General features: G+C 45.5%; 1 protein-coding gene and 1 long non-coding RNA gene across 11 annotated transcripts in view; both read left to right on the top strand.

Annotated features, from left to right (window-relative positions):
- The window catches only part of IL1RAP (interleukin 1 receptor accessory protein), a 45815-nt gene extending 37288 nt beyond the window's left edge, over nucleotides 1-8527 (top strand). For 8 of the 9 annotated variants that reach the window (XM_083848001.1, XM_083848005.1, XM_083848000.1 and 5 more), the window contains exon 11: nucleotides 1019-4319. In XM_083848001.1, the coding sequence (XP_083704127.1) occupies nucleotides 1019-1371 (353 nt within the window). In that variant the 3' untranslated portion in view covers nucleotides 1372-4319. Of the gene's footprint in view, nucleotides 1-1018; nucleotides 4320-7219 lie in introns of those variants that run through there. The other variant, XM_083848006.1, reaches the window with a different exon arrangement.
- A 6757-nt stretch (nucleotides 8528-15284) lies between these two features.
- LOC310904058 lies at nucleotides 15285-26518 on the top strand. Of its 2 annotated transcripts, XR_014588011.1 has the most exons (4): nucleotides 15306-15405; nucleotides 17427-17623; nucleotides 25235-25419; nucleotides 25565-26518. It is a non-coding gene; the product is annotated as an uncharacterized lncRNA (long non-coding RNA). The 2 variants fall into 2 exon arrangements; XR_014588010.1 differs by lacking the exon at nucleotides 17427-17623 and having other exon boundaries at nucleotides 15285-15405.
- Nucleotides 26519-26780: the final 262 nt, after the last annotated feature.

Raw genomic sequence — 26780 nt, 5'->3', positions numbered from 1 at the left:
GTGCTTGACAGCTAAATGAAGTTGCCTGTCAGTATTGTTTTATTCTCCGTTGTATTTTCTGACCAGTCAAGAGCATTCCCTTGTCAATGAAGTGTGGGAGATCCTGCAGCAGAGCGTGTGAGCACTGGAATTCACACTTGCAAAGGATTTTCACATTAATTACAGAAAGGTGTCTAAGGACAATTTACCTGCAGGTTTTAGAAAATCAAAGAGGATACAGTTACCATGACATGCTCTGAGGCTGTCACTTTTTGGACACTTCATTAAAACCTTCATTAAAAGTCCTCTGAATGTTTTACTTGTCACTCTTAGAAACACTCAAATCTGGTTTCATCAATGACAACAGCAGGAACAGCTGGATGAGTATCACTAGTTAGGATGACAATATTGCCAAAGTAAATTAACCCTTGAGGCTGCTTAGTGTGAGTGTAGGTACTTATTGTACGTATTTGGTGTGGGAAACTGAGGCGAGAGGAGCAAAGGAATTACCCTATTACCCTGAGTCATTCTGGACATCTTCCTGATAAGTGCAGGCATGCTGGCTTCCTGGTGCCTGTTCAGGTCGAGTCTTTTACTTGAGGTCCTGTGTTGTCCATCTGGTGATTCTCCTGCTTTGCTCCAGGGAGCCTCTTTTCCCACTGTCCCTAGACCAAAACTAAATCTGACCCTCCAAAGCTCTCATGCCCGATGGCATCCTTGTAGCATCAGGTGCTGCCAGAACAGCACCTTCCAGATGTAGCTACATCAGGCACTTCCTCTGTAGGACATGGAGAAGAAGAAACACATCTGCAGGCAGCCTGGGGCTGGGAATAGATGTCCCTCTGTGGGCAGGGGGTGCCAGCCATGGGGTAGGAGGGACCTACCTGAAATCCCTTGTAGGACTGGGAAACACCAGCGTAATCTCTGGAGAGAGCCTCTGGGGGATTTTGTCCTCTTCAAGAGAGATCTGCTAGCGTGATTCCAGGTCAGCAGTGTGTTCTCAGCCGTCACTAACCACCTTGATATTTCTTTCTCCCAGTTGTCACAGATGAAACCCTGAGCTTCATCCAGAAAAGCCAACGCCTGCTTGTTGTCCTGAGCCCCAACTACGTCTCACAGGGGACACAGGCCCTGCTGGAGCTCAAGGCTGGTCTAGAGAATATGGCCTCCAAGGGCAACATCAAAGTCATTCTAGTGCAGTACAAAGCCATCAAGAAGAGCACAGTGAAGGAGCTGAAGCAGGCCAAGGCAGCCTTGACTATCATTAAATGGAAAGGCGAGAAATCCAAGTTCCCAAAGGTCAGGTTCTGGAAGCAGCTGCAGGTGGAAATGCCAGTAAAAAAAATTGCTACAAGTTCAAGCCTTCATGGAAAAGACCCCTCATATGTTTGACACCATCAAAAAAGCAAACAAAAAAACAGTACAAAACAAAAAAAAAGTTAGGCTGGGGGGTGGGAAGGAACTCAGGTTTTGCCATGAAAGGAAAAAAAAAAAGGTCCTGGGCATTTCAGAAGATGGTTATGCTTCTCTGCAGCTTTTCTACTGCCCTGGCAGTAGAAAGACCAGACTGCACACACCACCTCTCTGCAAATGGCACACCTTTGTGTGCAATCCCTGCACAATCCCTGGTCTCAGTCTGAATTTGGGCTCTTGGGGTGGGGTGCAGCTAGCACCTTGTGGTAGCATGGCATTTTTACAGGCCAGTACTCTTCCACCCTGTTCTTCTTGGGCATTCCTTAGCTTCTAGTGCAGGGCTGCTTTGCTCCTTCCTGGTTGTTGGTCCCCATAGCAGAGCATGGGGCGCAACTTAACTGGTGTCTCCAAAATAGAGCCTTTCATGTGTGTCCCTGCCCTCTAGTCCTGATTGTGGTAGGATCACAGATTTCTGCTTTGGTGGGGAAAGCATAAACTCTTAAGGCTCCTCATGTTTTTTCCCCTGCATTTTTATAGGAGCAGATGCATTCAGGTAGTTTGGCAATGTGAAATTGCTGATACAGTAGCAATTTTTTTTTTTAAAAGCTCTGCTAGGTGCTTTTTGTATTGTAGCATTTCTACTAACAAGTGGTCCATCTCTAGGGCACTGCAGTCTTCCAAGTATCCTAAATCCTTCAGGGCTGTAACGCTCATAATCCAGGGACAATCTCTCATTAGCACAGGCCATGGAGCATGTCTGAGAGATGCTTCTTTGTAGCGTAAACTCAGGGACTTCACAAGCACTGCAAGGATCCCCGATATACTACTGAACCTGCCTGCTGTCTTTGAGCTGCTGGCTGGGGGAAAGCATTGTGTAGGGTGCTGCTGAGGACTCTGGGATGACACTGGATATATGCTCAACTCCCCAGGGAGCCCTGCAAACTTATTTGAGCTTACTGAAGGCTCTGTCCAGCTGGCTAAGACTTGGCGTGCCCTGCCCAGGTGTGAACAGCATCACTGTTCATCATTTGGGGCTGAGGTTTAAACTAGCCTTGGTTTTACAGAACCTCCACCTGTCTTGTTTCCAAACCAGAGTTGCAGAACAGAGCATGTATCTCAGTTTCTGCAACCTTTGCACAAAATGGAAACCACTGAGTACCAGTCCTTGCTTCAACAGAAGGCAGCAGGCATGGGAAAAGACGTGGTGAGTTAACCCCCAGCCGACAGGCCTTTCAAAGCAAGGATGGGGGTGTCCCCTCCCTTGTAGGACAGACCAAAGCACAGTGGGACCCTGGCATTGACTGGTACTGTTGTTCACAATGTATTCACATAATACTACAAGCTCCAGGGGTGCCTGCACTCCTGTAGCTCCCCATCCAAGGGCCTTCCCACTTAATTGTGGAATTCAGCACTACGCACGCTACGTGCATGCTTATCTTTTGTAGATAATGGTTACTCCTGAGTCACCTCTGACTCATGCTTTCACTCTGCTGGTGTCCAGCAGGTGAAGTATAGCCATTGTGAATGGCATTAAAAAGCACTATGATGTGGAGTCTATGCACTATTCACTCAGTGGGGTTTGAGGGCGTCCTGGTGAGCAGCCCAACCTCAATGGTGTGGGTCTGAGTCCTGACATCAGCAAAACGCTCTGCTCGTAGCATCTTGTGATTAATAATAAGTATGTTGGGGCAGCTGGCAGCCCCAGCCGCCCATGTCATTGGGGAAGGTACTGTACAAACGTGGAACACGTAGCAATTTCTTCTCACTTCCCTCTCCATCCCTTACCCACTCTTCTCCTCCACCCCCAAATAAGCTTTGCTTTAAGCAAGTGAAAAATTGCAGTCAGCCTCACTACATGTTGTGGAGCTCCTCGTCTGCTCAGAGCGCATCAAAGCTTTGCTGTCAGTGAGCCTTTTCCTGAGGCTGTCTGTGGAGGGGCAGAGCTGCTTCCCACACTCCAGAAAGCTTCATTTGGATGAAGTACCACCCAGGGCCATGCTAAGCTTTGAGAAGCCTTTGCAACAGCATTATTTTGCCCAGCTTCCCCTTTGCTTCAGTGATTTCAGCGTCCTTGTAATCAGCTGCCAGATCTGCAGGCAGAGGGAAGGCCCTGAGGCCAAAGCAGGACTGCGTTAGATTCTAGTTTGATTGTTAAAAAATTAACTCAAAAATATGCGTAAATTCAATTAACATCCCAGACCTCACCACATCACACCATGCTTTTGGCTGAGGTACCAAGAGATCTGCTGATGTTTCAGTAGGTCTGATTATTTTAGGAAATAAAATCCACTTCATTTATTATGCTGATTTTGTTCAGTTTTCCAAATAAGCAATGGGCTAGGTCTCTTCCTGGCATTCACAGCAGTGCCTTTTGGTGCCACTGCAACCCCAGAAGAGGATTACTGAGAGACGTCCGCAGAGCACCCACCAGGCAGAAGGTGCAGTGGTGGGAAGGGGGCCTGAGGAGCGCTGGTTCTGGTGCTGCTGCCCCAGGAGCATCACCGTGGGCTTCGCTGGGAGCTGCCAGGCCAGGGATAGACCCCAGTCCCTGTTGTAATGCTGATCTGAAAACGCCCCTCAGGTACACCCAACCATTCCATCCAGTGCCACCTGTGGCTTCCATGTGAGGCTTCCGTCGCAGCCTCTGTCCAGTTTCAGTTGATTCATCTGCTTGCGTCTCCCTGCTGTGACCTAACATTTATCAATATGCAGCTCATACAAAGTTTCTCATTGTTATTTCATGAGGGAACAGCATTGCATGAATTGGAAAGAATATTTATCTCCCCATGCCATTTGATGTCTTACAGCTGTTCCAGAGTTTTCCCTTCTCTTTCCTGTATGTTTTTGCCTTTGTGTTATTTGGTCTGTGAAGTGTCAGTATTATTTTATTTTGCTTTTCAATAAAACATTTTCACTTTTGCATTTCAGTCCTTGTGCATTTCTCATGAGTATCATTCCCCCCCCCATCACGTCTGCAAATGGGTGTGAAAGAAGGATGACTGTGTGTAGTCCCAGCATCAACACCATTTGGGGATGCTGCCTTAGAGGGGGTATTTTCCTGGCTGTTTCATGATGTACCTGTACAGATCCTTAGGCATTACCACTGCTGCAAAGGCAGAAATGTGGAGACATACAGCATTCAAATATCACCCAGCAGTCAACATTCACACACAGAAAGCCTCTGAACCAAAGAACAATCACAAGATAGGAAAATGGGAAGGAAACGTCATCCCTTTGCTTGAGGGAGTAAGCCATGAGCCAGAGTTTTGAAAATCTGCCCTGAGTACTGAAATCAAACTGAGTCTTAGGCTTCTTTGCCCGTCACCTTCCAGGTAGTTGGCTAGAAAAGGTGTTGAGAATTTATTTTTATTTTTTTATTATCCAATCAATTTTTTAGCTTTTTCCCTTGACCATATGCTACCAGGTAAGTTCAGAAAGAGCCCTGAACTTTCAGACCACCAGCAAAACAAATATTTGTGATGATCTAAGGATTTGGGGTCTATGGGGTGTGGTGTCTGTGACCCCACAGCTTTTATTAGGCTGGGACAAATCTGTGGGACTTGACATTCTCTTTTACATCTTGGGGGTGTGCAGACACAATCCCACAGAAATACGCAAAGTCCTTCATAACTGTGTAGTAAAGATGGAAATTTTTTAGTGAGAGCAGATAGCCAAGAGTATTGGATTTCCAGCTCTGTTGTTACCTGGAGCCCTGCGGCATTTTTCCTATCTGTCCCGTGCAGTGCTGAAGGTGACACTGGCAGGAACCGCCCTGCCTGCATGCTGTGAGATGGCCACCCAATGGTTTTTGTGAGCTGGGATTACACTGTAATCTGAACATCCCAAACTGCCCTGGTCAGCCACATCTAAAGGCATCCCATTCTCTGGAATAAAACATATCTTTAGGGATTTGAATGTCTATGCTGCCAGAAAACATTGAGTCTGAAAAGGCTGCAAATCTTAAACTGGTAAAAAGGAAACCTTCACAGTCAGCTCAATCAAAATATTTCATTTCAGCAGTTTTGTAGTCATTCACATTAACTGAACCTGTTCTTTATGAGCAGGCGGGTAGAAGAGGTGACCTCCCAGGGGCTGCTCCTGCCTACATCCCTCTGTGATTCTGTGATTCTGGTTTCAAAAAGAAAGACCTTTCAAGCCAGCAAAGGTGCTTTATCTTTCAGAAGATGCTGAAGCTTGGCTGATTTCAAAATAGTTCTCAATCAGTTACAGAAAGGTTTGAATGAAGCCTGGACTCAGTAAATTGGGAGATTGCTGCCAATTCTTTGTGCCTTTGAAATAGGGTGTTTAGAGTGCTTCACGTCTTTCAGTTACAGTTCTGACAGAACTGACTTTATCATCTACTTCTGGTTTCAATGAATCAGTGTTTTCCTGTACTTGTGTGTGTGGAGGGGGAAAATCCCTCAAACCTTTTACACAAGAAAATAATAATCCAAATAGTTTGATTCAAATTCCAGTGTTATATTAAAGAACCAAACAGTGCCCTACTTTCTCCAGAAGGATATTAATTTTTCAATCATTTTTCATAGCCCAAGTCTTTGGTCCCCACATAATCTAGGGACAATGTGTTTTACAGCTAGTCACGTCTTTGAAAAAGTATTCCTTTGTAGAGTGTTAAAATAAGATGCATTCAGGTGCAACGCAGTGCACATTCAGCTATGAGGTAAGGATACAGACAGCCAAGGGCTGCAAGAATAAAGGCATTGCCACCACATGGAAGGAGCGGTATTTTTATGTGTATAAATCTCAGCTCGCAGAAGGGAGCTGGGTGCTGCTGAGATTCCTCTGCCTGCCTTTGCCTAGCTCCTCTGCTGCTTTAGCAGCAGCAGCAGTGCCAGCTCTCCTCCCCGCCGCAGCTCTTCCCGAGGCGCTCTCACCCTGCCCTGCTCCAGCACCGCCTTGTCCTCAGGTGCCCCTATCTCAGGCCCCCGCATGCAGTAAGTGGGTGGCCTTTCCACCTCTTATCTTTTAAAGTTTCACCGTTCTGTTAATCAGCCGGAGTTAATTTGCTAAGTGCCACAGCCTTATTAATTCCCATCCTTTCCGCCACTCACCCATTAGCCATGACACCTTCAATATGCTCACCACATCCCAAGCCATAGATAGAAGCCCAAGGACATCCTTTGGGTTTGCTGCTTTTCAATGTTCATAATTAAAGAGATGCTGCCCTTGCCTGGCACCCTTCCAGCCAAGCATCTTGCTGAGCTTTACGAACTGCAACCAGCCCCAAGAAATGTTTTGGAGGACAGTATTTTCATACACCCCCCATCACACTTGGGGAACTAATGCAGATGTTTAAAGCCGGCATTTTCCTCTTTCTAAATTTGGAGGCTTCTGTTTCTGGATGAGCAGCATGAGAGGGAGGTGGATCTCCACCTCGGCAGCATGAACAGTGGCACAACGGGGCAATTGCTTCTCTTTGATGCAAAGGGCTGCCCGAGTTGTGGGCAGGTGGTCCCCAGCCAAGACCTGTCTTTTAGCAAGCTCCTGCCCTTCCCTGGCAGTGGTGGTGCCGTGCGGTGCTGAAGTTGGAGTAGGGTCCTGGCTTATCCTGCTGTTCCTGGCCTCTCATTTACCACTTCAGCCTTCTCAAAAGCTAACTGCAAAGCAAAAATGCTGATACTGCTCCTGCAGTCCCGGCTGGCAGGAGTGTGGGCAAGTGGAAATTCACTGGGTTTGTGCCAGGCTCCCCTCAGTGGGAAGGGGAGGGGGTGTCTGTGCAGGTTTGCCGTCAAACAGCTTCCTTTGGCTTTTCTCTTCCCACTCCCCTACCCCTGTGCACCCCAATTCCTCGCCCTTGTGCTCTTAGATACCACTGAAGCAGTGTTCGACTTCATTCAGAGGAGCCGCAGGATGATCGTGGTCCTGAGTCCCGATTACCTGACGGAGAAGAGCATCAGCCTCCTGGAGTTCAAGCTCGGCATCATGTGCCAGAATGCCATCGCCACCAAGCTCATCGTGGTGGAATACAGGCCGCTGCAGTGCACCCACCCCAGCATCCTCCAGCTGAAGGAGTCCGTCTCCTTCGTCACCTGGAAGGGGGAGAAGTCCAAGCGCTCGGGCTCCCACTTCTGGAAGGCCCTGCGGCTCGCCCTGCCCCTGCGGAGCCTGAGCGCTGGCTCCGGCTGGAACGAGAGCTGCTCCTCGCAGTCCGACATCAGCCCGGACCCCGTCCAGAGGAGAAGGAGCCGGTTGAAAGGCCGGCCTGAGCCGCTGGGTGCCACGGTCGCAGGCCTTGCGCCCCAGGGGAGGGCTGCGGCCTCCACGCCGAAGGCCAAGCACCGAGCCAAGCACTTCTTGACCTGCCGGTGCTGTGGGACCTACTGTGATGGCGGCAGCAGACTGAAGCGCAAGCACCGGGCGGTGGCAGAGCCCTGGTGGGAGACCCAGATCTGCAAGCCCGGGGTACAGGGGGGGCCGGGCAGCAGTCGCCCTGAGCCCCCGCCCGCACAGGCTCCTGCTCTCGCCCTCTGCCAGTACAGCGACCTGTCGAACAACAACGACTTCTATGTCCTCTAGCCAAGGGGCAGCGCTCGGTGGCACCACAGGCGGTGGGTCCACGGCAGAAATTCACTGTATCAGACGTTTTTGCAGTATTGCAGGCTGACTTGGTGTCTTTCTGCTTCGCCTCACTCACCACCAGGCACAGGGGACTGCAGCAGCATCTGGGGTGTCTCGCTGCTGCCGATCTGAGCCAGGGACCTGCGACAACGCACAGAGCAGCGGCTGGGTGCTGCCTGTGTTGCTGGGTCCTGCTTAATTCACACGGCAAACATGAGCTGAACACACCTGAGCATCTCCCCGGTGTTTCTTTTCCCCAGCTGTGGTCTTGTTGGCTGCAGGGCTGCTGCTGGGAGGGCAGGGCCCGCCGGCGGGGTGGGAGGGAAGCAAGGGTACGGGGATGCAGGGATGGACACAGAAGCAGTGCACCTGGTGGGAATGTCTGGGAAAGGTGGAGGCTTGCAAAATAAGAACAAAACTTTGCAAATTGAGTTCATCAGGAGCCCCAGCTGCGCAGGAGTGTACCATGCAGCATGGTGCTTTATCCACTGTGGTTTAAAAGAACTTGGTCAAAACCTTTAAGTTCCTCCTCTCTAAATAAAACAGAGTTCTTTAACTTGCTGTTGTTAAGTGTACAGTCTCGGGAACAGGTAAATGCTGGAGTCTTGCTCACCAGACAGTGCCTGGGAGGTGATTTCCCTACTCTGGTTGAGGTCCCCCCTGATCCCAGTGCCTCCAGTCTGCTCCTGGGCTCGGTCCCCTTCTGGCTTCCCCAGTGATGAATTTGTTCTGTCATCTGCATGGCCAGCTTCTGGTTGCTGCCTCTCAGGTTTGTACTATTTTTTTTCCTACCTTGGAAATATGAGCTGAGCCCTCAGGGTACAGTGTCTGTGGCTCCCAGGACAGACCCTTATTTGACATCCTCAGCTGCAGCCCTTGTAGAATTGCTGGAGCAATTCACTTAGAGCCACGTTTCACCCGTGTTGACAGTGCTGAAGCCCAGGTATAATTCATACATCGCTTTCCTTCCTTCGCCTCTTCCCCAGCAGTGCCTCGACTTTTTCTGCCCTTTCTCTCTGAGATCAAGCAAAGCTGATGGCTCTCCCATTACAAGTTTCTGTGAGCTGAATCCTAACAGCTCTGCTGCAGCAGACTGAGCAAATGGAAACCAAAAACCTGGTGCTGAGTCAATCTACATAAAATAAGGAAAAAAAAAAAAACAAACACCAAACCCTACCAGCTCAGAAATTCAGACTCCCGCACACTCTCCAGACATGGATTTCTCTGTAAGTTCAGACAGATGCATTTTAAAAGGCTCAGAAGTTTTGTCCATACACAGCCATTCTGGGTGATCTAATAGGAAGAGGGGGAATGAGATATTTGGAAGGTGAGTTGATAAGTTGCAGAATGCTTTGTGAGAAGTTATCAAAATCACATTAATTGGTTAAATGTTTCTGGTTGTCCACAACTAGATTGTCAGTGAGTCTGGTAGAGCTGAACACAGAAGCTACAAGATACAAATAATTTGCAATCAGTCAGCCTCCAGAGCCAGCACGTTTGTTATTTGTTGGCATTTACACAGTTTTTACTTACAAACCTTGCTCTTATTTGACCATGTTGCTGTCTCGGTCGACTACAGCAATCCAAAACTACAGGAAACAACAGCTGGAGCTTGTAACAGTTTTCCAACTGGCCTACTCCAGCCTTTTTGGGCTAAATGTCATCCCTTCATGAAAGAAAAAAACACAAACCGGTAAGGACCATTGCTACTCCTGTTGCTTCAACAGAGCTAGCTTAATTTTATTACCTTTATACTGCCCACCAAAGTGACCCAGGGCATTGGTTGCTCTCATAACAAATGCTGAGAGATGCCAGACTCCAGGGTGTGCAGAACTATGGGCCTTTGCCTCTGAGGCCAGGCTCACAGAGCCCAAAAGCACGCTGTGCTGGATGGGTTGTCTCTGCAAGGACACAGGGATGAGACCCTAGAACCCATTTCAGTTGTATTTGTTTCTCTTCCCAAGCATGTAGTTTAGAAATACCCACAAGCACCCAAACAAGGTCCTGATTTAGGATCAGAATAGACCTTTCACATGGTTTGAGTTCTGCTCTATGAAAATCAGTTAAATCTGTTCACATCCCATCTGACGCTGACTGGTGCAGATGGACTGTAGTTACCACTCTCCTCGTTGGTACACATGTATTTGTCAACTGCATAAAAAATGCAATTGTCTCTGAAGTTACCAGTCAGCACAACACTGTTATCCCCTTCACCCTTCCCAGTCCTCTTAAGAGATGACTAGAATTAGTACATATGGTGGATTTCCACTATATTCTAATTTAAAAACAAAACATTTATTTAATATTCTTATAACCTGGCATATCCTATCTATGGCATGCAGTGTTACAAGGCTACTAGGTCAAAACATGCAGAACCTATTGTACAATATTTCGGCTGTTACCTAGATGTTTTCAATCTGTGGAAGGCTGGTGTCGTCATGAAGACACTGAACATAGCTGGCAAGGAAGCTCAGGAACTTAGTCCCTCTGAATATCAATCTATCTACACTTCAGTGACTGCAAAGCTTGGGCACTAAGGAGGTCTCTCCCTGGCAATTTCAACTGGACATGCCAATATTGGGCTGCTCCTCACATCTACAATCCGGATATCAACAACAAGTCTATTTTCGTCTGTTAGAGAGCTGCTGAGCTCGGAGCATCTGATCTAAGCGTATTTATAGCAGATATTTTCCCAAATGATAAGACTGTGAAGGAACTAACACATGCCAGAAACAGAGGAAAAAATACCTCAGATCCTTAATTCTTGCTGCACATAAATACACGTTTTTCGTATTGTTGATCCACCACACAACTCTGTGAAGGGTGATGCCACTGCTGGGACAGGGTCTGCCCAGTGTGACATCTCAAGCACAAGGTACATCCCAGAGCCACCTCAAGCAGGTGGGGGGATGTCATTGGGAGGGGGGCACCCATAGGTCCAAGCTGTACCCAGGGGTGTGGGTGTTCCCTGCTCACCACCCAGGCACTCAGCCTCATCTGGCACCCAGGATCGATGAGAAACCACAGTAATGCATGAGTTACAAACGCTTCCAGTAGCAGGGAGACATGCTACTGGGTGAGCCTATAGTTGCCTACCCTTATCTGTAGGAAGGAGACAAAGCTTGACACTTGATGTCATGGGCGTTCGTGCTACCTACCATTACTGACCATGCTGTGGAGAGGCTGCAGCTCTAAAAAGACAATGCACACTCAGACACCTTCTGTAAAGGTGTTAGCGAGACACATAAATATTGCAGAATGCTTTGTAGAAGAAGATGACTTTAATTCTCCATAACATCAGGCACAGTGATGGTCAGACACAGGGGAAGAATCGTTTACACTGGCACACCTGTAATCAGTCTAACAATTTGTACTTCACTAAAGTATGTCTGCCACAAGGTCATTTGATTGCCATCAAAGGGTTTTCCAACTCATCAACAGTTTGTTCAAGTGAATAATCAGCCGCCTTCTTAAAATCATGACTGATTTTTGTGTTGCCTGTTTTTTGCTTCCAAACAAGGTTCTTGTTATACTTTCCTCTGCTGCAGCAAAGAGACTTCTCAGGGATTTTTCTATTAGGGTATTTGCACATTTTTGACAAATCATCTGCCAGTCTATTGCTCATGAGAGGTTTCTTCTCATTTTTTCCTAAAGTTTTTCTTCCTTTTCTTTGTCATTTAATTTTTCAGTGTCATTTTCAGAACACGGGTGACAGAGAGGGGGCTCCTCTTGCCTCGTCTGTGCAAGGAGATGTTTCCCTGTTATTCACGGCTTCCTGCTGACTCCTTCCTTTGTGCCACCACAGCTCAGTGGGAAACCAGACTGCATCACTCGTCCACTCCAACACCTTTCCCAAGGAGGTGTTATGGCTGAGGTGCCCCCCAGCACTCCGCCGGCATGGTCTCAGATGAATTTTCTGTTATGCTGCACTGTATCTGCCTGGGGCCAGTTCATCAGGCAATCCAGATCACGTCGCATGCTTGGTGAAGCGGGAAATAGTGATGACAGGCAATCTTTGTGCCATCTGCCACAATTATTAGCAACTGATGTTTTATTTATCTCCAAATCAGCCATGAAGACACTGACTTCCATTAGAAACATGTTCGATAGCAAGTTTTCATCTTTTGAGATCTGCTGGTTAAAGGATGAAGAACCACAAGCCTGCCATTAATGCACACGGGGTTGCTTACAAAAGACTGCCATGTCTATGTACCTACAGTTACCAGCCAAGCTGGAAATACCGTTGATTGGGAAAGGTTATTTGGGAATAGCTAATCCCATAAAGCCATGTTCATTGGCTACTAATTAGTTATACTGACACCGTGAAATTCCATACGTAGGCAACTCCACACTTACCTTCCCAGTATTGAGATCCAGTCTGGGAATGAAGCTGCAATTACTCCTACAGATTCACAAAGTATTTGAGTTTCCTATTCATAGAAAATTCCATTGTTCTGGTTATTTTTCCTCTCCTGTTATCAAAACAGAGCACAAATAGCAGATGACATTATTGTTTACCATGAAGAAAATGTTTTCTTAGCAATCTGCATCCATAGTGAGAGGAAAGCATTTAATTCCCAATTTAACTTTATTTTTTTTTAACACAAACATTTAAAATGTGCTATACCAAGAGTGTCAAAAACACGTTGGCATTTCATTTCTGTTTTGTGTACAGTATGTTTTGTTGAAACTAGTCCCTTTGAAACACTTCAACTTAAACAAAAACAGCATTTTCCTTTGAAAAACAACTTCATTATAAACATGCAATCAAGTCTGCTTTGGTCATCACACTGCCCTGTTTCTACATATTGGCCCAGCATACTCAGTTTTCAGTGTTTGCAGTTTCTCAGTATTCTAAGATTTATTAAAGAATTAGGTCAGTGATGCCATGAGCTCCTCAACCAACACTTTAGCAACTGAAAAGCCTCCAACTGTATTCTTATGGCTAGCTGGAATAAATCAACATGTTTGCATATCAGATCATACCAGCTCCTCAAATCGCACTATGTTAGTGAGTCAGGTCCAAGAACTCGGCTGCAGAGAATGTCTTACTACCTCTTTCCTCTTATATATTGCCAACACAAATGGAGATGTCTCTGAAGACGGTAATCCATGCCTTCTGCTTTGCTCACACTCTTTCAATGTATGCTGTTGCCAGTAAAAGAAAACCCTGCTCCTTTCATGCTTATATTTTAATTGCATGCTCCTTTCTGTAGGCAGGCGAAAGTAACATCTATTGTTTTGTTTCCCATCTCTGTCTCAAATACATCTGCTCCACTTGTGGCGATGCACTAGAGAACAGCTGTTTGCTCCCATTCAGCATCAGCCCTGCTGACACATGTTCATTTACCTGCATTTAACAGCCTGAAAGAGTTGGAAAGCATTTCAAACTCACTCACTATCCCCTTCAGATTTACATGCATGAAAATAAAAATCAAGTACTGGTGAAGTCCCTTAATATCTGAATCTGTTTTGGCTACTTTCATCTACTCGGCAGCACAAGCCTGCCAGAGCCCTGGCTCATCCAAACAACAGTAAATGCGCAATTGGTCTACTCTTGTCCAGCATTTGACAAAAAGCTGGACCTGAATTAAGAAAACTGAGGGCATCTGGGCTATGTCACAGACACCACCACCTTGCATCTCTGCTTTGCTTTGTTCTTAGAAGTGAGCCAGACCACTCGCACGCTGCTCTCTTAGCCCTGCCAGGCTCCCACACACTGTCATCGCTGGGAAGAGGCCCGGAGCTCACTCCAAACCTCCTGCTTTGCTCAGTGCAGCTATACTGCTTGCAATTCCTCTTACATGAATTTTATGTCTTGAGGTCACCACCTTTTTGACTAGATCAAGATGATTTAACTTCCCATCCTCATTGCAAATTTATCTGGCTTTCTTTCTTGCCTGTCCGTATCTGAAGCTTCTCAATAACCATTGTAGCAAGCATCCAAATCCTTCTGGTTGCTCTGCACACTAGGCTGGGTATTAGAGGGAGACAGACTTAGCAGGTGGCTGGGGCTCACTGCCTGGCTGCACTCCAGCCTGCTGCCTTTCTTTATCTTCCCTCATTTACTCCTCTCTGTAATCCAGCAACTTGCACCCTGCCCTTCTACCCCTCCGTTGTCAAAGTATCTTGGCAGTTCACAGTCCTTAGCACATTCTTCCTCTCCATCCTCCATAGGAAAGGACATACGTGCCAGGTGCTACGTAGATGTCAGGAGTTGCTTTCTACTCTAAAGAGGTTCCGCTCTTATTTTGAGCAATCCCAGCTGCCAAACATAGCCCGAGAGGACAGCTCCTGCAGGTACTGCAAGTCTCCTCAGTTTGGTCCTGCATACAATGAAGAGGTCAGCACAGCAGATGCTTTGAGCAGTGACTTCATCAGCAAATGTGGTCCCAGTCTGTGTGCAGACACCTGTCTGCCAGTTACCAGCCCAATGCTGGAGCAGCCGGATCTGAGCAGCCTGCAGGGTGTCACCTCCTGTCACCGCTTGTTTCAGTTCGGTGCACAGCTTATATTTAGCCTTTAGTAGGTGATGTTATGAGAGGAGATGGAACAAGGAAAGATGTGACAGAGGAAATAGATCACATTGTTCCCATTAAAAAGTGTATTAATCCTGGCATTTTTACTTGTACTTTTATTTATGGTAATTTTTTTTTTTCCCTCCCCAGAAAGAGCACTTGACAGGCAAATAGCAGCTCTGTGTTATAGTACTATGAAGTGAAAGCCTGGCCTCTCATTTCACAGACTAAAGCTAACTCTTATTATCCTGCATTTAGCCAATACTTCTCCTGATACATTAAAATAAGATCAACTTGCCCAAAAGCACACTCCAGGGCTATTGTTGAGAATTCACAGCTGCGTGGCTTGCACCTTAACAGCATTTCCCATTAGCTGCCGTCACCTTTATTGCTCTATTGGAATACCCACTACATTATTAGATTTTCATCACTTTCCTCTCAGGTTGGCATTTGGCCTTTCTTTTTAAATACCATGTGCTGGGTGTAGCGAGGGACAGCTAGAAGCTCTTGCTGTACAGAGCAGGAGCAGAACAGATAGGATTAATGCTACACAGTAGTACATCAGTATTTTCCTTTCTTTCTGAAGGGTGGAAAGCACCAAAGAAAGGCTACAAAGCTCTGCTCTGAGATACTTGGAACCAGCTCTTCTCTATCAGCAAATAACATTGTTAGTAAATGGCAGAGAGAATCCTTACAAGTCACACCTCTGTTTCCTCAAGCAATTGCCTTAAGGGTCCCCATCATTAACTAATTAGTCACAGCTTGTAGGTTCCATCAGCTGTGTCTGAGGATTATAGCAAGGCAAGCAAGCCCCCCCACAAATGGTTGTGAAGCAGGGTTGGGTTGAGGTAGATTGCTACATGTATGCTTTGGAAGCGATGGTTACTGGAGATAACTTTTCCTATGGATCAAAATGGTAAAGTACCAATTACTATTTCCCTTAAGAAAAAAAAATCTAGATATCTGAGTATTTTTGGGTACCTTACTCTAAATAACTGCTCTTGGTTACATGCAGACCTTATTGTAGAACAGAGATAAACTTTTGCATCTGTTAAGCTTAGCTTGCTCAGCTTGAGTACAGATTCTGTATTTTCTCTATGGAAAAAATGGAAGGAATGTGTGCTGGTACTTCACCCTGTTATTTTCAAAAAGAACTCCTTTGAGTTTCAGGGATCCTAGTGTTTGCATAAGTGACTAGATCGCTCTCTTCTGGGTGTCCCCAAATCCTGTTAATGTTGAATGGGTGTTCTTACTACTGAGCTCAATAGTGTTTAGCGCTCATCTTCCTCTCCAGGTTTTTGTCAAGTTAGTCCTTCTTATCAAGCTACCCTAGACTTGCTGTCACAATGCACAGCTTATTCTTGACAGTCCCAGTCTTGATAAGCTCACCCCCCCTACCTCCTCATTTTTATTTTTTTCCTTCTGGCTATCTACAAATTCTTCTCTGCTGGCCCATTTGGTTTCGGCAAGAAAAGGGTAACCAGGTCATGCAAAATCCTGACATTGTGCTCATGACTTGTGCCGCACAGCAGTTGGATATCCAGTAAGGATAAATACAAGTGAAATCTATAACCACTTTGCACTTTCCCCACCGTGTCATCAGATATAGCTAGTACAGGCTGACTAACACGTTGGGAGTATATCACACCCTTCCAAAGTGCCTGGAGGGTGGAGGATGTGAGTTGGTGATTTTGTCCTGTTCTGCCTTTTCAGAGATGTCTGTGAAGCCCTGTGCTCCCAATGTACAGCTTCTTATACAAGGGTGATGTGTTCAGTCTTCTCCTTGCAGCTGGAGCCCCCAGCAGCTGTGCTTCCCTCTTAACCCTTGCCCTGCCTCCAGGGCCAGACAGTCTTCTACAGAGACTAGTGGCGTCACCTGCAGATACAGTCAGACAATTTCCCACAGGTCCAGCCTAAAAGGCAGGTTATCCTCAGAAAATGCAGCCAGCAACTCACACTTCTTTCTGCATTAAGTGCACATCAGAGGGGACGCTAAGGGGTGAGCAGGGGCTCTTTGGGTAGGGTTGGCAGCGTGGGGCTTGGCTGGGTGCTGCCCTGCTCAGAGCTCTCCTCCTGGCATCCACCTTTCGTGGGCACAGGGGTCGTTTGCAGTTCTACCACGAGACAACACACCTTGCCACTCTGATGAGGCAGCTCTTTTGAAGCGTCTTGCTTGCTCAGGACATTTCTGCATGGAGGCGTCAGCTCCTATTGCATTACCGTGTGTACTGGGAGTGCTGTGATATTTGCTCTGTGCTCAGGATGGGAGCTCTTCTAGCCTCCCCCACCCACTTCACATGCAGATACACACACTTCAAGCTGTCCAGTATATCTCCAGAGAGTGGAAAGTAGTTGCTAAAAATACTTATGTACAAGTTATTTATGGCCTGGCCCACATCAACCCTGTGGCACCCATTACACAATGCAGCACAAAGAAGCCCTTATCTGGAGGAGCTCAGAGCCAGTTTTACAGCCCACAAGTAACCAAAGGGCAATCCTACTGGCTTTTCAATTGAATCCTAGGAATTTGAGGTCCAGGCATTCAATTTAGGTGTCAAATCTCGTTCAGCGGGATCTGCCAAGTTTCTTTCTTCTGATTTGCATGGAGCTCTGGTAGAAGGGATCAGAAAATGCTGCACTACTCAAAGGCATGGTATCCCTCTACCAAACAACTGGGGGCAGGAAAAAGCAGACCTTCCCAGCTGGAATTTAGTTCAAGATAATTATTTTCTTTCTCTCTTTTGTAGAAAGATTTGCAATAATCCATGGAAAAGGAGGGAGGCTTACCCCTTAGCTGGCACTGGGCAAATACCCTTTGTTGGGCACAGAAATTGGATTTGGTTCACAAATGCACATCTGGTCTGGGTGGCTTTTGGCTCAAATCCCAATAAAGCCATAGAGAATTCATAAAAACCCTTATTCTTTATTCATAACTAGGTCTGAAGAACAGAAATGACTCAAAACACAGTGCAAGGAAGTTCCATCCTTTTCTTCTGGACCATATCCACTTTCAGATAGCTTCTGATTACACTTGTGTTCCATAATGGCCTCATGGGTGCTGATCTTTAAAGGTCTGTACTAAAACTTCCAGCTTTCTCTGTTATGGTGAGGACATGAGAAGCAAGCTTATGCAGGTAAGAAATTAGAAGATACTTTTGATGTAATGGTACTGGTGGGACAAAACTATAAAGAGGTTACAGGAGTATTAGCACTCCTTTGCCTGCCAGCTCACGAGTCAGAGGTGGTCAGAGCATAATTCCTTGGTTTACTTATAAGGTGGCAGGGAAAAAGCAGTGGAAGCCTCACCGCTCTCAGGCTAGGACTGCTCACATCAGTCTCCAATTTGGAGGTCACTCCCCTTGGGGTCACTCACCATCTCAAGGAAATCAGATTGGTTTGACACACTTGTTCTCATCAAATCCCTGGAGGTGGGTCCTTATCTTATTCTTTTGCTGCTAATGATGGGATGCTCAGTAATTGCTCACATGTCCTGGCTCCTGGACAGACTAATCCCCAGAGCCTCTCTCTGCCCTCTGAGGAGCATTACGCTTGCCCTCCTCTACTCCTTTGGGACCCTTACTGTCATCTTTGCTTCCTCAAATGCAATCGTTAATGTTTCAGAGGTTTAGTTCAGTTAATTCTTTAAGCACTCTAGGGGGAATTTCAGCACTCCTTGCCAGCTTGAGCACATGCTTTTTTTTTAAGCCTAGATATTTCTTTAATTCATTTTTCCTCTATGCTGCTTTGGAGTAATCTATTCTCTTACAATAATTAGCCATGCTAATTGCTTGGTTAGAATTGACTTGCCGATTAAAAATGGAACAAAATTCTAAGTGTTTCAGCTTTGATCTGTTTTTCACTACTGAAACTTCTGTGCTGTGCAGTGGGCAGGTAGCTCCTTTTGTCACAGCCTGTTCCTTCCCCCCTGCACCTCTGCCTCCCCTCTTGCAGATAGCCAGGTCAGAGCACTCCCTTTTCAGGGCTTTTCATAGCAAAAGGGATAGAAAGAAGCCTTCAGAGCTGGAGAACTGGGCAGGACATACATGCTGGCAACACCTGTCTGCTTCTGAGCAAACGTTGGCAGGACTGCAGGACTTTGCCTGCAGCACTTGTGTGCAGGTGAACAGTTCTGAAGGGAGTTTGTGCACTTTTATGCATTTGCTCCTCCTGGTGCTATTACCTCTGCCTTGGTTAGATTTCAGCTGAGGCCACCGCCAGCAATTTCCCTCTGGTCCCACAGCGGTACCTGAGCTGGTGTTTGTGTCTCACACACAAGGAGAACGGCAACAGAACTGCCCAGCAGTACTGCCCATGGTTTGGCCACTGAGGACATATCTCTATACAACATGGCCGTAAAGCCACCCCATTTAGAGACATGTCCGGGAAACAGGAGGAGAATTACTTCTGGTTAACACCTTCTATTGCTTGCTGGCATTCCTGAGTTGTTCTTCTGCTGGATGATTATCAGCTGCAACGGCATGCATTTGGAAAAGAGCATTAGATTTATTTTCCTGATGTTTTTCTACCTCTTGCAGGTGTCAAGAGCTAAGGAACATAATCTGTGAAAGTCAAATGGCCAAGTTCTTGTTCTTCCAATCTAAATCAGTTACTGCCTACTAAGATCTGTAGCAAACTAATGTGTGTGAGATTATCATACATCGGCTGCTGTGGTTTTCCTTCCTGTGAAGCACTTGGCTATTATCAGATTCAAGTTCTTGAGTATCTGGGTTGGGTTATGGAACAGTTTGTCTTGTGTCTCTATAAGCGTCAAACAACAACAAAAAAAAAGGGGGGGGGGATTCTAAAAGCCTTGTAATCATCGTTTTAATCAATCGTTATCTTCAGGCTGATCTGCTTTTGGAAGGGCTGCTTTTGGAAGCACGGATTGCCACCTGCATGCACTATAGTTGATAGTGGATGCAAGCAGTTTGCCCGTACAAGGGCAGCCCGTGTGTTACAGATACATTCTCGGTGTGCACACCCACTTTTAAAATTAACTTCGGGGCTCTTAGGAAGGGCAGGGCCATCCTCAAAGCCGAACCACCTTCCAACTCGCCTTGCTTGATGCCACCTACTGGCAGACGGGAGCTCTTAGAAGAGCACAAAATTTGGGGAACACCTCACCTTTAGGAAAGTGGCACTGCAAGTAGTAGTTATTCTTGGAGTTGCAAAGATTAAGCCAGATGAGGTTGCTCTCAATTATCTGCTGGCATTAACCAAGTCACTGAATCCATGGCAGAGCCCAGCACAGGCATGGCTCATCAGAGTTGGCCCAGCTGTCATCTAGAAAAGCCCATCAGGAAACAACCTGTAAAAATGAATTGTATGTGTGTGTGTCACAGAAGCCACAGAAAAAGAACTTCCTTAAAAACTTATGTCACATCCACAGCATGGATGTGGAGCCAACGCTCATCAGCAGTTTCAAACCTGGCCACTCGCACTTCATGCAAGTCTATTCCAGTTTCTTCCAAATGCTTTTATGGTAGATCTGAGTGACCTAACAAAGGGAGCCAAACACTTTTCCCCAGCCAACTGTATCCCAACTGATTGCACTGATTTGCATCAAATCCTAATTAAGGCTAAGATTTCGGGTGTAAATGTAGATAATAACCAAATAAAGCATATTTCATTTGGTTAAAATTTGCAACCGAGCAAGTCACCCAATGAAACCTTTCCTCTTTTATTCACAAATCAGTTGAGGCAGACTTTAATTTTTACTGAGTCTACTGAATGATTTCAGACAATGGCTTACAGCCTGCCTGGAATATCCATGTCAATAGATATTTGTCCAAAAGCTAAAGATTATTTCTGGCTTAAATGAGTTTTGATGGAAAACTTATGGTCTCAAATGTTTGTTCGTTTGTCTTAGTGAGCACTAGGAGCTGTGTCTTTTATTTTTAGTGTTTTTGCCTGAGTATTTGAGAAAATACTAATATTTACTTATCAAAACATCTAGGCAGATACAGTCTGAGCTTCTGTAGAATGTCCAATTTATACATAAAAACATGAAAAAGTATGTTTTCCATCACATGATCATAAACCTGTTTTCTGATAACAAGAATTGACTGTATGAGAAATTCCAAATGGAAATTTGATTTCTTTCCTTTTCTGTGATGCTAAGAACTCTAGTTGCATTTGCTTTCTTGGATTATCTGTAGTAAGTTTTTCTAATTTAGCAAAGACAAACTAGAATTTTCAAACTATAAAATATTTAGTATTTATTCCTATAAAGAGAAATAGTTTATTTATATACAGTATTTTTGAATAATTTACTTTCCATACAGCTCAGCTGTCCCAGCTATCTAGATATCCTCTCTAATTCCTCTTTTTGCCTGCTACTGTTTAAACAAAGATCATCTTTATTATTTTTCCAACTAAAAGCTCTTTTAATAGCCACTTACACTGAGCATACATCACAAAGTCTATGGCCCCATAGATCACAAATTATGAGATCATTGGCTGATGAATTGTCAATTGTTTCCAAAGGGTTTGTAGGCAACACAGTTTTGGAAAGGAATGTAGAGAGCCTATTTTTGCTTCTATTATTCATCCATTCCTTTTTCCCCTGAAATAGCCTCTTTTCAGTTCCAGTGCATGTGCAAACTAGAAATAACATCAGCCCTGGAGGATTTTCCTTTACCATTCCCTCAGACATTCGTTCCCCAATTTAGGGTGTCTGTTCTCAACTTTTCAGAATAGCATCTCCTTCCCTTGCTCCGTGCCACATGCCTCCCGTACAGCGGCAGTGACCGGGCTGCCTCGGGAGATTCTTATTTAGGCCAAAGTAAGTCGGAACAACCCCTCTGCTTGTCTTCTGCCCAGGGACCTGACTTCATCCATCAGAATAGATGGTGCAAAAGTCCCTGTTCTCTGCTTTGTAGTCACTAGAGGGCAAAGCAGGTCTCTGTAAGGCAATCCTGCAGCCCGAAGGGGGCTGACCTGGCACAGCTCCTGCCTTTGGCTCAGGAGGCTCTGATGCGGGGATCCTGCCTGCAGGGGCAGAGCTGGACGTACCCAGCCTGGCTGCTGAGCCTCAGCTTGCTCTGTAGCAGCTGCAGCGCTGGCAGACCAGCAGCAGGGAATTTCTGGGGTTGCCCAGGTTTACCTGGGACATGGTCACGTTTGCCCAGAGAAAGCAGTTCTCGTGTGTTTCTGCTTTTGGAGCACAGGGTTGGCATCTTTGATCTTGTTTTGCTTTTATAACAGTATTTACATAAGGTCAGGGCAAGGGGCCTTGTAATCTAGAGTCCAACCACCCATGTGTCTATTTATCCAGAAAATCCTCCCAAATAGCTGTGCTCTGTGGCTCAGATACTCCAGAAAGCAGAGCCGGGACCTTTGTAGCTAACATGATGTTTTCTTCTTGAATTTCTCTGTTTAAAGTACTTTTGTTATGTTCTCACCCATTTGTTTCTCTTTCGGGGTGAAAGGCTCTAGTGAATGTCCAAACCACTAGATACACTAAGTCATTCATCCTGTACAGCAGATCAGGAACCACCCCCTGAAGTCAGTGTAAAGCTAACCTGGGGAGGCAGAGGAGGAGTGAAATCTGGAGATGACAACTCCAGAGCACAGGAAGGGTTTTCAGTCTACAGGGCTTTACCCCAAGATGGGGAGTCAGCTCATAAATTGCCTCTCAGGTGAGTCAGTACACCTGACCTTGAGCCAAAACCAACAAAGCCTGTGCGTGGGCCTTGCTCCTGTGAAATGGTAATTGCTTTGGGAGTTGTGCTCAAAATCTCCAGCTAGAAACAGGACATACATCTCCTATCCATCTCCTTTAATTTCAGTATCACTCTTCACTATTCTCCTCAGTCGTGTAGGTATCAGATATTGTTCAGTAAGTGCAAGAAGTAATCAAAAACACACAGATGTGGGGGAATGACCGTTGTTTACTGAAGGGGTTTTATGACAAAGCAGAGTTCCATGACAGTCAATAGGAGGATGTTCCATTCTGTCATGCAACATGTGGCCTTACTGCAGGAAAGATAAAGATCTAAAGCTACTTTTTTTTTTTTTAAACCCATTTAAAATGATGCATCTGAATGCCTAGTCTGGGCTTTTTGATTGCTAAGCAGCCACAGCTCACACTGAGCACGGGGATAATTTTAAGTTTTCATCACTTCTAGAAAATAGGCCATTAAATAGGTCATTAAGTATAGCATTAGCTGCCTCATTTCAGCCACCCAGGCTGAAGAAATCTGGCTGTTGAAAGGCAAACAGAGGCTCAGATTAGCACTGGGTTCAGACTGGCTGGCCACGCCATTGTTTGCTACAACATATATGGCACTGCAACTGCACGAGCGTCCTGGGAGCCTTCAAACAGATACCATGAAGTCCAGACTGGTATTTAATAACCCGTCTCCTCAAAAGGAATTTCACCTTTTCTGGAAATGTGTTTCCAGAACACAGAGGAGATCCACACCAGACACAGGACCTCTAAAAGTGGTAATCAGTTTTATGGTTTTAGGTTATCGATTCATGCCTGGTTCAGGATGGAAAGTCATTCAAACATTGGCTCTCGGTATGCTGCTGTAAAGTGAGCTGACCGTTGTCCCTTTTGGAGCCTGGCTGTCCACAGGAGAAACACCCAGGTTCCTCTCACGAGCAGCCATCAGTCCCCTGGGAAGATGAGACTGGCTGTACTGACTTAGTGCAGAGGCCCGTCTATCCTGATATGCTGTCTCCAGCAGTGACAAAAGCAGACCATGGGAAAACATGGAAGAACTCAGCAAGGCCATATGACTTCTCCCAACTCCAGTTAGTTGCTGCTTAGGAACTTTCAGAGTCAGAAGGAGTTTCTGTGTATTTAGTAACTTTCAATGCATTCCTCCTTCAGGAAGTTACTCTGTCCTCCTTGGTCTCACATAGAATTGTAGCATCCACAACATCCTAACATGGGGATAAGCTAAACAAATCTAAATCTGAGAAGTAAGAGAGAATGGATATGAGCAACAGTTGGAAGCAGCAGGAGAAAGCAAGCTGGCTCTCTGCTGGCTCAATTTTTCCTTCATGCAGCTATAAGGAGGTCTTTTCCCAGCATGCTGAATCTCTGGATGTGCTGAAACATTTTGTGAAGAATCAGGAACATTAAAAAAAAAAAAAAAGGTATTAAGTACTTAGTATGAACATGAGCGAATGAAACCAACAGTGGCACTATGGGATGTCCCCACCCAAACCCACATGAGTTCTGTAGGTCCCGGAAACAGAACTGAGGTCTCAAATAGCATCATTGTACTGCAGAGAGCTCTCTTTTTTTGAAACATTTAATGATAAATGTTTAAACAGCTGCCCTCATAGGATTCAGGGAAGGAGAGCAGTAAGGCATTGTCTTGTATTAAAGCCACAACTGGAGCTTGGCCAGAGCTGAAGAATTTGTAGGTGACCTGAGTACATTTTTCATGCATTTTGCTGAATCCCCTGCATGGCGTAACTTTCTCTGTGGGAGATTTAGCCAAACAGTCCAAAGAAAAGAAAGAAATGTGGACAAACCAGCTTCTGTGATTTATTGCCTCAAAGCCATTCACTACAGATTGTCCCAGCTGGTCATAAACTACATATTTCCTACTTCAGTGGAGGGGAAGAAGGGTACTGGATGCACATTTTACCGAGATAGAGATCTCTATTCTTTAATTTATCTCATACACTTAGGACAAATGAATAGTAGTGTTGATCTTATCCCCTGCTTAATTTCTAGTTTATTTTTCTTTGCTCTACCCCCCCCTCCTTCTTCCGCTCCTCCCCACCAACGTCAGGTGAGATTTACAGAAAGAGAAATAGGCCCATCCCTTATTCAACAAGATGGGAAGTTTCTTACACTAGCTTTGTATTTGGCTGGAGGGGTGATAAAATTCTTAAATCAATAACCTTGGAGATCAAGGCAGAGCAAACCTTATTCATCTCAGTTCCTTAGTAACTGTAATGCCTCATCTGGTATGATCCTAGAGAATACAAATATTCAAGGAGTAGAGTCCTTAGTTGTTTTTTTTTTTTTTTTTCTTTTAGCACAGCTAATTGTGATTTTCTTCCAAAATACGGATTGAAGCTACAGATCCATTAATTAAAAACACTGTGAAGTCCTGAGTGTGTGTCTGCATTAATGTTTCAGTTCAGATCGGGAGCTCGCTTTGGAAGTAAATTGTTTTGCATTATGGTGTCATCGTAAGAGTACTTGAATTAGTGCCTTTTTGGAGGAAATTTATCTGTAATATGTGCTCCCCTAATCCATTTTAGTCACTACTGCGCAATCAATCCCTAAGGCCAGACTATGGATAGCATGAACTGGAAAAGAAAAAAAAAGAAAAAAGAATCCAACCATGAGATATACGTACTGTGAATGTCAAGTCCTCAGCAAAAATTCTTGTGGCCCATGGCTTTGCTCTTCTTAGTCCACACTACTTAACAATGCAGATACAGTCCTAGAAAATCCACAGATGGTCCTCAATTAATTTGAAGGCTTCATAGCTAAGCAATTCCAGCATAAACAACAAAGAAACAGTAGGAAATTAAATGAGTGATAGACCAGATGATGTCTGGCCCTTCATGATAGGACAAGGGGTAATGGCTTTAAACTTAATGAGGGGGAATGTAGATTAGACATTAGGAAGAAATTCTTCCCTCAGAGGGTGCTGAGGCCCTGGCCCAGGCTGCCCAGAGAAGCTGTGGATGTCCCATCCCTGGAGGTGTTCAAGGCCAGACTGGATGCTGCTGTAGTTTGCATTTCTTTTTCTTGCCAATGTATGCAGGAAATCACTTAACGTGAAGGCATTCATCCTTTGGAGCACAATCCTGCCCACCTGTGGCACCAGTGTCCCAGCCCCATCGATGGCTCATCCTCAAGGCCAGAGGCCCACCGAGCCCCACACAAGCATGGGTCCCTGTGTCTCCTGTCCTCCCACACCCTGCATCTCCGCTACCCCTTCAGACAACTGTAAGTAAATCCGTCATTCGTCAGAGCTGCCTGAGGTACAGTACCTACGGTGTTACGGGGGCAGAGGTGCAGCATGACCACGGCTGCTCTGTTAGGCGTGGGATTAAGTGTTCCTTGCCATCACACCTCTGTTTCTGCATGCCAGCCCCACGCTCTCACCTGAGTGTACACACTTGGCTTTTCTTCTGGTGACAAAGAAGTCAATTCAAATCAACTGAGGCTGATTCTTTTGAGAGGGAAAGAAGAGAAAGCGAGCGAGACGGGCCGGCACACGTCTGATCCTCCCGAAGCTGCTGCGTAGGTGGTGAGGGCCGAGCAGCGTGCCCTGCTCTGAGCTGCCTCGGTGAAGTGGCGATGAAAAAGTGGGCACGACCCCCACCACCTCGCTGCCCACCATGATTAGAGATCCTCCAGAAGTGAGCTGGGAGGTCGCTTTGTTCAAGTGTTGGCAAGACCTCTGAGTTTCCAGCGGCAGATTGTGAAAGGTTTCTTGGTTTATTTCTTGGGGCTTTCTGTAAAATGACTGAATGCAAGCTTCTTTCTCTTTCTCTCTCTTTCTGACACATGCATGCAGGTGCTAACACCCCACCTTATGTCAACCACCATCTCAATAATAAGAGAATCACTTTATCCTTGATTTTATACCTATAAGCAACTCAGCTCCAGTCGGTATGAATAATTAAAAGGAAGCTCATGGTGGTGCTGCAAATCAGAATAAAATGTGATGTCTTATATATTTCTTGTTGAAGTATTTTATAATTAAAAATGGCAAAAAAATTAAGTATGTTCTGGAAAAGGTTAATAGTTCTGATCTTTTGCTAAAAAGCACTTTGGCTGAAAGTTTGTTTTCAATTAAGATGTATTACCTCTTCAATAACTTAGAGTTTTAAATATGCTTTTTGCAAGACTTTTAAGGAAATTACAGGCAGTTAAAATGTAAAGGATTGTTAACAACTCTGGCAAAATATCCTACCAGACCTACTTTTTTCTAATTTGGTTTTAAATCCATGAGGCCTGATGCAGTGATGTACCGTGCCCTCAGCACCCATGAACCCCATGGTCTGCCTTCTCAGTGTAATTTTGGTCAATGCATGTAACAGCACTTTGGGGCTCTATCTTCTCCCAGACCATCTCGATAGCAGCCTTGCCCTCTTCTTGCCCATCCTTTTCCCAGGCCTTTGTGGACACAGATTCCATGGAAGCAGGCTGATACGAGAGAATTTATCAGCCAACCTTCACCTTCTGTGCAGACATGAGAGCTGTGTATGGAAATTCATCACAAACACAGACCCTGAAACCCAATGTGCAACCTTAGGATTTAAGGACACATTCAAACTTAGCAAAAAGTAGTGATTCAGTGA

This window comes from Anser anser (assembly GCF_964211835.1).
Source record: "Anser anser genome assembly, chromosome: 9".
Lineage (NCBI taxonomy): Eukaryota > Metazoa > Chordata > Aves > Anseriformes > Anatidae > Anser > Anser anser.
This window is presented reverse-complemented; position numbering and strand designations above follow the sequence as displayed.